Source organism: Arachis ipaensis, chromosome B09 (genome assembly GCF_000816755.2).
Source record: "Arachis ipaensis cultivar K30076 chromosome B09, Araip1.1, whole genome shotgun sequence".
NCBI lineage: Eukaryota > Viridiplantae > Streptophyta > Magnoliopsida > Fabales > Fabaceae > Arachis > Arachis ipaensis.
The window spans coordinates 62,479,504-62,491,634 of record NC_029793.2 but is presented as its reverse complement, the minus strand read 5'-3'; the positions used below and the strand labels follow the sequence as shown (position 1 = coordinate 62,491,634).

At 37.0% G+C, this 12,131-nt stretch overlaps 1 protein-coding gene across 1 annotated transcript; it reads right to left on the bottom strand.

The window, feature by feature from the left end:
* On the bottom strand, nucleotides 1,448-5,296 carry LOC107615551. Its single transcript, XM_016317605.1, has 6 exons — nucleotides 4,902-5,296; nucleotides 4,015-4,829; nucleotides 3,783-3,859; nucleotides 2,994-3,694; nucleotides 2,143-2,940; nucleotides 1,448-1,967 (listed from the first exon to the last, which is right to left on the bottom strand). The coding sequence occupies exons 1-6, from the start codon at nucleotides 5,294-5,296 to the stop codon at nucleotides 1,448-1,450; spliced, it is 3,306 nt and encodes a 1,101-aa protein (XP_016173091.1).

Genomic DNA, 12,131 nt, shown 5'->3' with positions numbered 1-12,131 from the left:
CAACTCAAGAAACAGAACAGAACCCCACTTCCAAATCAGAAGCATCAGATGCAGAAAAATTACAAAAGTAAATTCAAGGGAAAAAAAAGTAAAAAAGGAGCCATTCACCTTCTCCTCTTCTAAACCATAGATTCAGTATGGTCTAAAAAGCTATTCTGCCATTCACCAGAAGCTATGCATATAACTTTCAGATAAAAAATAATACCTTTGCACCGAGATAAAAAAGTAGCTAGCCAAGTAAAAAGGCATATAGACATCATAATGCTGAAACACTTAATAAATTTTATTTTAATAACAATCATTCAGATCCAATCAGTAGAGCTACTTCACATTAATAACTAAATACCATATTGCTCTTTCAATAGTCAAATAGTTTCACATGAAAATTTGACATATATAGTCTTTTACCTGGATTAGAGGATGATTCCAATAATAGATCAATTTTATGAAACCACTTTCTGGTACTTGTGGGGGTCGATTCTTCACCATATCTTCAATAGTATCATAGGGAACGAAGTGCTTTTGCTTAATCTTTCCTTTGAACCGCTTCCAAGCATCTCGAATCGCTTGCATTACCCACTTTTCTTCACTGTCTGGGAGGAAAAACTTGGTCTGCATGATTATAGGTAATTGTTATATGCTCTTGTGCTGAATAAAAAAACTGAAATCAATAATTACCAAGTGTCTTACATTAACATAGTCCCACATGAACTTCTTAGCTTTAGGAGGAACAGCATGCCAACTAGTGTACAAAAGACTAACGAATCTTTTATTTCTACCAATAGTGCCAACAAAACTAGTTAAATTAAAAACACTTTGGTCGGTTGGTCCTACGGGCTGTCCAAGATCAAAAGTGACTTCTTCCCGCTGTTCCATAGTCCTTGCATAAATCTCCTTGCAAGTTGTTTTTCCACGGGTTTTCTTCTTCTTTGGCTCTCCTAGTTTCATTAATTGGTCAACATCAGATTATCCTTAATTAACTCGAGCTCAATAAGCATATTTCTTTATTGGCCCTCAATACTTGGACCATTAGATCAATTAGATCAATAATAGCACACAAACTTCGAATCAACTAACACTATATTTACCAGCTTCAAACAACTAGATCTACCAGTCCAGTTTTTCTATAACAATTTTTAAAAAAAATAAATATTTATCATCAATAGAAACAGAGCAAAATAGTACCTTCTTCATCATCAATGTCCTCCATCACATCTTGATAATAGTCTTTATCAAGTGCCATGCTTCGTTCCCCGTCCTCACTTAGTTCAGTGCTTGGTCCTTCAATTTCCACATCTATCCCATTTTCCTTTAAGAATTTGTCAATTGTTGTAGCCTTTACTCCTGGCATCCTCTTACCCTTTGTTGATATTCCTTGCTCCAACATTGCACTTTTATTTTGTGAGGTAGTTTCAGGAGAAGGCAAAGTTGTGTCATCTTGCCCTGTTTAAGTCTCTTCATCTGTGAGTTGAATATTCTGCTGCTGCCCTATGTTGATTGCTTCGAGCTTCCTTGTAAGTTCATCTGCGTCCATGTTTGTAGGCTTAGACTTCTTCAAGCCTTGTGTTGATTTTCCACCCTGCACTCCATTCTTGAATTTCTCAGCAGTAGGCATAGTCAATAGCTCCTTTCTCTTTTTATTTTCAGGTTGTTGCGGTGGAATGTTTGGCTGTACTTCCAAGGTGGTAGGCGTGGAGTTAGTCCTTTTGCTAATAGAGTCGAATGTGCTTTGCAAATGACTAAAATCCAGCTTCTTTGACGTGGAATTCTTCTGTCCTTTGGTTGCACGCATCTCCAATTGACTTTCTGGTTCATCCACCCTTCGCTCTGATTTATCCTTGTCATTAACAGCTGCAGCTTCCATTTCATATTTCTTGCGTTCAGTTACAATCCTTTGTCTCTTAGCCTCAAATTGTCTAAGCAAATTCTTACTTGATGTAGCTTTAAGATCAATAAATTCCTTATTCCTACACAAATAAATTAGTTAAGTAGAATCAATATACCCATCAAAATCAAGATAAGAAAAATGTAAGAGACTAACAAATTAACAAAAAAATAAGTATTACTTACAAATAAAACCGTGAAGAAGAAAACTTGAGTATACATATGTACATATTAAGCAAATAAATTGCTTAGGATGACCAATCAGAATCAGAATCTCCAATGAAGTCTGCCTCATATTCTTGGGCAGAAGTCACTTGGGGAACCGTTTCAATAACCGTGGGTCGTAAATCAGTCCTCTCCAGAATAAGTTCACCATCATCAGCTGGTATGGCAGGGCTCATTATACGCTCGTGTTGTTCACTATAGTGTGCTTGACGGGCCTCAGACTCAGATTCGTCGCCTGTTTTAAATAAGTCTCTTGGGACAGTTTCCATAACATAATGTTTGTTATGTTCATATGGATCTTGCACATAAAAACACTGATGTGCTTGAGATGCTAGTATAAAAGGTTCATCCTGGAAGCATTTCTTATGGAAGTGAACAAATGTAAGACCATACTTATCTCTCCCAGCATCGTACCACTCACACCGAAATAAGACAACCTTAAAACGCCCAAAATAGTCTAACTCTACTATCTCAAACAACCTGCCATAATAAGCTACATTGTCTTGGATTGGACTTTGATCTTTAGCACTTGCAAAGCTTGAAGTTAAAGCAGTTAATGTGACACCACTGTTTTGTGTTTTTCTCCTTGCCTCACGTTCCACCGTGTGAAACCTGTATCCATTAATTACATACCCAGAAAATTTTCTTGCAACAGAGCTTGGACCTCGAGATAATTCTTTTAGCCAGAAAGGCACATTTGGATCCCTCGCACGAATTTCAAACCACTGCACGAACGTTTTGTTGTGAACTTTTGCTTTTCTCCATTTCGTTCCTCGCTGATTGTTAACCTCTTCCTCATGCTCTCTATAATTAATAATAGTTAGGTTTGATCTAAAAAATATGGGTGAACTTGATCGGAATAAAAAAAAGTTTAATTAAGTTACCTAACATAATCTGCCACTTCTTCACAATTGTGTAATACATACACATGGGCTTGAGCAATTGATCTATCATCTAGATTAATTGGTTCTCCATTTCCCACGCCTAACGAACGACCTTTGTTAGAAAACAACTTTGATGGCACAACTTCGTCTTCGTTAGGATCATCATCATTCCGAGGCCGCTTATTAAGTCTTGTTTGCACACCTCCATGCAAGTATCTTGAGCAGAAAGTTAAGCACTCCTCAGCCAGATATGCCTCTGCAATAGAACCTTCGGGCCGACTTCTGTTGCGAACATATGACTTTAATGTACACATGTACCTTTCCGGAGGATACATCCAACGAAACTGCACCGGACCTCCCAATCTCACCTCATTTGCTAAATGAATGGGAAGATGAACCATTATGTCAAAAAAACTAGGGGGAAAGATCCTCTCAAGCTGGCATAATGTTTCCACAATCTCTAACTCCAGTAAATCTATCTCTTCCAGTGTGATGAACTTTTTGCATAAGCGACGAAAAAAGGAACTTAGTCGAATCAACGCAATGGCCACATGATCAGGAAGGATGCTTTTAATCGGTATTGGCAGTAAATAGTGAAGCATAAAGTGAGCATCGTGGGTCTTATACCCAGAAACTTTTCTTTCTCCTAGATGTACACAGCGTGATATATTCGAAGCACTGCCATCAGGTAGCTTTGTTGTCTTCAAAACACCACAAAAAAACTGACTTCTCTGCAGCAGTCATAGAAAAGCATGCCTTTGCTAACTTTGTTCTCTTGCCATTATTCACCTCCTTTGGTTGAAGATTTTTCCAGATACCCAAATCTTTTAAGTCATATCGAGCATTCAAATGGTCCTTTGTCTTGCCTGGGATATCCAAGAGAGTTCCAATTACACTGTCAAGTATATTCTTCTCTATGTGCATGACATCTAAGTTGTGATGCAGTGGGTTCTTGTGCCAGTAAGGCAATTCAAAGAAAATTGATCTTTTTTTCAATTCCATGGGAAACTATTTGATGTACTTTGCTTCTTTCCAAAGACATTCTCAGCATTTTGTAGCATCTCAAAAAGTTCGGGTCCTTCTATAACAGGTGGAGGAGGTCTTAATTCCTGCTTCCCATTAAAAGACCTTGTATTGGTTCTCCATGGATGATCCATGGGTAAAAAGACATGATGGTCCATATAAACTGTCTTCCGACTGTGTTTTAGTTGTAAGCTACTGGTATTTTTGTTGCAACAAGGGCAAGCCAACTTTCCCTTTGTACTCCACCCAGACAACATAGCATAAGCAGGAAAATCGTTGATTGTCCACAAAAGAGCTGCCCGCATTTGAAAGGTCTCATTCTTTGATGCATCATAGGTTTTGACTCCTTTTTCCCACAACAACTTCAAGTCTTCTATCAATGGTTGTAGATACACATCAATGTCTTTACCAGGTGATTGTGGCCCAGGAATAAGCAAAGAAAGCATACAATATTCGGGTTTCATGCACATCCACGGAGGCAAGTTGTATACCATCAGCATCACGGGCCACGTGCTCCATGAAATGTTCATGCTACGAAATGGGTTGAACCTATCACTTGACAAGCCTAGTCTAATATTGCGAGATTCTTTTGCAAATTCTTCATCGATTTCATCAAGATTCTTCCACGCTAAGCCATCAGCAGGATGCTTTAACGTCCCATCTTTTACGCGCTCCTCATCATGCCACCTCAGACTAGCTGCCGTCTTTGAGCACATAAATAATCTCTGAAGTCTTGGAATTATAGGAAAGTATCTCAGAGTCTTTGCAGGAATAGGACGACCTTTCTTGTCAGGTTGGTTCTCGCTATTATCACTGGAATTTTCAGTATATCGAGAAGTTCCACACACACGACATTGTTTTTAATCCTTTAGTTCTTTTCTATACAGGAGGCAATCATTAGGACAAGCATCAATTTTTTTATAATCCAGACCTAAATCTCTTATCATAGACTTTGTCTTATGGAAAGATGAAGGTATGTTAATGTTAGGCATTGCCTCTTTCAATAGCTCAAGAAGTGAAGTGAAGGAGGCATTGCTCCAACCGTGCAAACACTTTAACAAGTACAGACGGATGGTAAAAGATAATGTAGAAAATTTCTTGCAACCGGGGTATAACTCTTGACTTGCCCCATCTATTAAATTGTAAAACTTTTTAGCCTCTTCATTTTGACCTACAGTAACACCCTCAGCATGAGATACATCTCCAAATGCATCATTAAGCAGTCCTTCAATGTCATCGCGTGCACCTTCTTCATCATCCGTGTCATCGTCAACCGCCATCGGGATTGCCCATTCGCCATGATTAATCCATGTTCTATATCTCTTGACAAATCCGTCGGCTACTAAATGGTCGAATACCACATCTCTTTTATACCAATTAATGTTACAACACCTCTTACAAGGACATTGAATTTGTCGTCCGTCCGGTTCTCCCTCAGAGTATGCAAAGTCCAAAAAACTAATAACACCATTGATATACTCTTCGCTATACCTCGGTAGATCCATCCAATCCTTTGGCATATCACAAAACCTAATCGATAATTATTAATTTTTTTAGGCGGAAAATTTATAAGGGGTCGCAAAGTGAAGATTAGAAGAATAGAGGAGGCAGGGTGTTATTCGCTACAAAGGGAATGGGCAATGAAAAGGACATTCAAAGACTTGTAACTAGGTTGGGAAATAGTTCCTAGTCTTAGAAGTAATTTTCTAGAAACCCATTAAGGTAAAACAAATAAAGAGAAACATAGAATTTATAGTACAAATATAATAAGTTAAATTGCAACTTCAAAACTAACAAATCAAAAGAATTAAAGTATGCATTGTACCTTTGGTTTTACACCTGTTTACATATGGTATTGATTAATTAAGTCATACATAAACATTCTGAATTTGTTGATAATATTTATACATATATGTAAGAGAGCTTAGGTAGCTAGGTAGAAAGAGAGTCAAATATGGGGAAGACCTGGCCAGAATAAGAAGCAAGGATCCACATGCTGTTAATCAATATATTTTAATATTTTTTATGAATTATTTATACTTTATAATATTTTATTATATTATTAAGTAATATTATTCATTAATTAGAACATATTTTATGCTGAATAATGCAATTATCCATGGCAATGCTGATGATTATCTACTGCCCGGTGTAGAAGACATGCAGTTTTGTTAGTAACAATAATAATTCAACTTGCCCAAGTTGATCCTAATCCATCTTAAGCATTATTTAAAGACCAGAAGCAAGAAAAATTAAGTAGAAAAAACAGCTTGAATAAAAGTCAAATTTGAGTTGCAAACTTTATTACTTCATATACTTGTGATGAAATGGAGCCAAATTTTTTGTTGATATGTAGCATCTTTGGGTCCAGAATATATATTATACTATACCATGAAGTCATCAAAGTTTCATCTATCATTTCTTAAATTCTATGTTACGCCCTTTTAGTTTTTTTTTAAAAGCTTGATTAAATATAAGACCAAAGCAACTCCGTGGTACTTTAACAAACATATCATAAAACAGCCCCTCCAACGTGGTTATATGCTTGGTCGCTGTTGGTCTCCAACATATAATATTTAATTAAATTGAACACAAAATTAAGTTTTCTGTTGGAAATTAATTATTAATTAAATTCAACTGCCTTATATTGTAGTATATTATTTTTCAGAAGTTTACATCAAATGGTTGCAAGCATTCGGATAAAATGGTATTTAAATTCCACACACGACTAAGTCACAGTTTCATTCCTTTATTCAAGAGGTGGAATCTTTCTTCCAACAACCCTTCAGGTGTCGTATATATACCATGTACATGTATGTTCTTATCGGCTAAGTTCAATCATTCGCTTCTATAAGAAAAATAAAATTTGAGATCTACAAGCATGTTACCTGATTAACAGCAGAATAAGCAGATAAGAAATCAAGATATTTGTTTCCCTCTGGATCCTACACAGCAACTCCCTTTGCTTGAGAAAACACAATGGGAATTAGATGGTAACTGCATTTAAATCAGAAAAGATCATTTGAGTAAATTCCTACACACAATTTATATTCTATCTCTCACCAACAGCCCACAACATGCATTTATTTATTTGAGTAAATTCCTAATTTCCAAAAACCATTTTAAATTACTTTTATTACTTTTTTATATATATATAGAAAAAGGTTATAGTTTAGTGAAATTAATTTGATGTGTGAATGTATGTAGGTAGAATTGTAGATAATATATCATATATGAGACAAATTAATTGGATCTCGGTTGATATATATGATGATGATTGATGAAGGCACCATGCACCCTATACATACATACACACAGTACAAGTTGACCAACCACATCCAAGTCAAAAGCAGCAGAGATCAATACCTATCTCCCATCATTATATAGTTGCCAGCATTTAAGTGTTCTCTCTACATATTACTCCCTTTTATGTCATAAACTATACTATCAGTACTCTTATTTATATCTCAATTTTGAAAGGATCATATTTTTAATCTTTCGTCTTATTTACAGAATTTCTATTCATAAATCTCACTAACTTAACTTGAGTATGTTTAAATATTAGTGTTGGGTGGATAAAATATGACTATATATACCAAAGAAAAAAGGAATATTAAGCGGAGAATTAATATATAGTTACCATCAGAGTAGTTATCTCACTATCATGGAAGAATATGTAGGCATGCAATTTTTACTAGTATTTTGGTAGTATCAAATGGAAAACAAAATCATATTAAAATATCAATGTTTCCAGAATCATTCCCTCTGTTATTTACAGAGGAGCATATTTCTGGTCCCATATTCTCAATCACATGACCTAGAGAGCTAGGGGTTAAGTATACTATTGAGGGAGCAATTAATATACATCTGTACATACATATATTAACCACAAGATGTTCAGTGTGCATGCATATATATCAAAAATGTAAAATTAAATAAACTTAATCTAGGATAATAAGTTATTTATCGATACAGGGATTAACCTAGTAAACACAAGCCTGAGAGACTATAGCTAATGATTGACATGGTAAAAGAAAAGGACAAAGTATTGCCACAAAGGAAACAGCATCTATAGACTTAAGTTCCTATATTTTCAGTCAGGGAAGAAAGTTAGCATAAGATTGAATAAGTTAACAGCACTTGACTAGGCTCAAACTCAGATAACTATTAGTGTATTGAGATCTGCTTACCTCCTATTCCTCATACAACTTCTAATTCACACTCTATTATCACAAGATCAGAATCAGGAAACCAAAAACCAAGAACCTTTACTGTTTCTATTACCTGGGAGAGGTACTTTTCAACTAAGGTTATTAGCCATAGTTTAAAGAAATTTAACATTCAGTTATAATTTACAAGAAGCCTTAGACCAAGAAGCCCATGCTATGCTTTCAATTAGTGAACTGTGGAGTAACCAACATAATAATGTCTCAAACCTATCTTACAACAGTTTTGAATGGATCTTTCTTGTAATAATATTTGAAATGATTCATCTGAAATAATTAGATCTTTCTTGTAATAAAATTTTTGGTAATATAACAGAAGGGATCTCTGCTTTAACTGATATAAGACTTCATTTTTACTAAGTGTAATTGAAAGACAAAACAAATATACGCAAAATCAGGAACAAACACAATGTTCTGGTCTTCTTTTAAATCAAATTTCTATTATGATTAGAAGAAAGAGACAAAACACACATACCTGCAAGGCTGTAGCTGTCTCCAATGCAATAGTGGGGTTGATTGCCTTACTTCATTTAACAAACTCTAAGACACGATCAATACTCTCTGTCAAAACCTGCAAGTAACAAAAATTCCAAAGATAAAACAATGAAAACAATAATCTTCTGCATTGGAAAGTTTGATTTCTGTTGATTTAGCGTTTCACAGTTCAAGGTTTATTTTATTTGTTAAAAATGGAAGTCCATACCCTGTCTCTTTACAAGAATTTGTTTCTTTAGAAGATTTTATGAGAATACTTATTTCAGAATCCTTTAAAATATTTTTGTTTTTTATATAAAAAGAGTAATCATCTCAAACAATCTTTCTACTTGGTTTTCATAATTTACTAGTAGGCAAGACAATTTTAACAGAAGAATGGTTTGTGCATAAAAGCAAAAAATATAATAACACAGCTTCTGCTATGCACACTCTGCACATCCAGTTCAATCTTTGTTTTAGCAACTTCAACTTAAACAATAAATGTTAACAGCTCCAATTATTTTGCGTGCACCAAAAATCATACAGAAGCAAATCTTTGTAAGTGGACCTTCAGGAGCAGACAAACCATAAAATTTTAGCCACAAGTCACAGTAAACCCTGCAGTGCAACACTAACAGACTGAAACCCCCAAATTCACTAGTTCTACTGCACCGCAACATTAGCATGCATGTTCATCAATTCACGAGTTCACAGGATTTTGTACCAAACCCCCAAATTGTAACCCTAAAATCGGAATCCTACCCTCTCAGATTTTAGAAACCAAATGAAGGTGAATACATACCTTCTTGACGATGGTGAGCGACTGATGAGAGGCTTTCAGTTGAGGCAGAGTCTTCCTAATGTGAGCACGCAGCAAAGAGAAGCAACAATGACGATGACTGACGGCGTGGTGAGTCGTGAGTGATGAAGATGAGTGAGTGGTGGCGACGGTGAGGGTTGTGCGCGACAGGGTTGGCGAAGGTGAGAAGCGCAGAGATGACGATGGTGAGGGCGAACAGGAGTGACTTTCTTGTAGTGAGTGGTGATGAGTACGGGTTTCTTCGCGATGGTGCAGAGAGAGGGTTTCTTCGCGATGGTGCAGTGAGAGGGTGGTCAGTGGCGATGGTGGTGGTCAGTGGCGATGGTGAGTGTGGTGAGAGGGTTTCTTCGCGATGTTGCAGTGAGAGGGTGGTCAGTGGCGATGGTGGTGGTCAGTGGCAATGGTGAGTGTGGTGAGAGGGTTTTCAGTGGCGATGGTGGTGGTCAGTATTGCAAGGATGAAGGGGCTTTGGATGGGAGTGATGACCTAGGAGGGAATTGAAAAAATTTTCACTAAGTATAGGTTTCCTGTCGCGTAAAAGAGGAAAAAAAGTTACCAAGTGGTAAGAATTTTACTTTGGATACATTAGGCATCACTTTTTAAGTGCACCCAAAACTTAAAAAATAGGCTACCCTTTAAAAGCGTCTCCTTTGATATGAAAAGTGAACCTATAGATATTAACCTACGGCTACGCTTTATAAGTGATTTCTATAATACCTAAGGCTACACTTTTTAAATGATGCCGCATTTGTGTATCCTTTTCTCTTATAAAAAGGCAACACGGAGAAAAGCGTAGCCTATTCTATGAATAGGCTACGCTTTTCAAATGTAGCTTAAAAAAAGTGTGGCTGAATGGGTATTTTTCTTGTAGTGATCATGAGAGTGCTGAAGCTACGAACTATACCATTTGAGAAAGAGAGTTATCAATCTCGAATAGATGGTAATCCTAATTATGATCAGATTGTGAAAGATATCTGCATACAAGGGGCAGACTGGATGAGAGATCCCAATGGAAAATTCAAATTTATTAAAAGAGGTGATCTCACCCCTGAAGCAAAGGGATGGTTCGAAATTGTAAGGAGATCCATCCTTCCTACCGGAAACAATTCAGAGGTGAATCTTAAGAGAGCAACAATAGTGCAATGCATACTTAAAGGGGGAGAGATCAAAGTGCACAAGCTCATAGCCCAAGGCATTAGGAAGATGGCTGAGAAAAGTGATTCTGGAGGAAGGTTAGGCTATCCCAACACCATTTTCCGCCTGTGTGACAAGGCCGGGGTAGTGTTCGAAGATGAAAACCCTGAATGGGTAAAAGTTGGTATCCCAATTACTGTCCGGCGTATGCATGCTGTTACATCTCCCCTACCTCAACGAAGGATAAGAAAGAGGGTAGCCCAACAAACTGTAGAAGGGCAAAATCCAGAGGAGCAAGCCGTAGCCACCTTGAACATGCACCAATTACAAGAAGCCATTGCTGGCTTATCTAGGAAATATTGGGAGAATCAAGAGGCACAGAAGGAGCTTCAATTACAGATGATGAGCCGTCAAGAAGAGTCGCTCTCGAGATGGATGAATCAACAAGGGGAGTGGCAGAAGCAAATGATGGAGCAGCAATTGGAGCAAGGAAAACAATGGGGTGAATCTTTCCACAGGATAGAACAAAGGCAAAATGAACAACAAGAATCTATTCAGAAGCTAATCAACATCCAAGCACATCAAGGTGCACACATACATGTGATGCACCGAAAACAAATAGAACAAGAAGAACTCTTTGACGAGCACAGGGTATTCTCTGAAGGGGTTTACATGAGTGAAAGTGGAAATCATGTAAACATGCTAGCCAGGCTCGGATACTTAGTTGGACAGCTACCTATAGTACATCCGGGAATCACAAAATATGACGAAGTGAAGGATGAGTTAGCACGAGAAGAAAGAGAAAGGGTGGAGAAGAGTCATGAATCAGTAAGGAAGGCACTTGAAGACTGGAAAAGAGCCAGACTAGCACGGATACAAGGAAGCACAAGTGGACGCAAAGAGGACAAGCAAGAGGGAGAGCATGAACAACCCCATGATTAAAAGGTGGTGGAGTTCCCTCATTGTCCCATCTTTTTCAAGTTTTAAATAAGAAAAATCATGTATGAAATAGAACATGCTTCCATGGTAGTTTAGAATTTTCAATTCTGTTTTTAGTATTCTCCTTGCTTAGGTCTATAATTGCTAGTCAAATTGCCTGTTTTCAATTCCATCTTGCTTATTGTATGCTTGTCCTTTTTAAGCTAAATAAAAAGAGATGTTATGAAAGACCAGAGTGGAGTTCAATTTGTGGAGTAAGTTCTTAGATTTGTGGTGTAGTAATCACTTAGCTAAGTTGGTTCACCAACAAGGTGGGAAGGCAACTATCTGTCCTAAATCATATGCTTGAAACACACCCCATGGGACTAGCTAAATAATAAGATCCTAATAAGAAAAAGGAAAAGAACAATAAGAGTTGAAAAAGAAAGAAAAAGTTAATAAAGAATAAGGCTAGGCATCAAGGGCTTGAATCTTGAGGGATGTGTCTGTGGTGCCCTTGTACCAAGGATCTACTTGGACGAG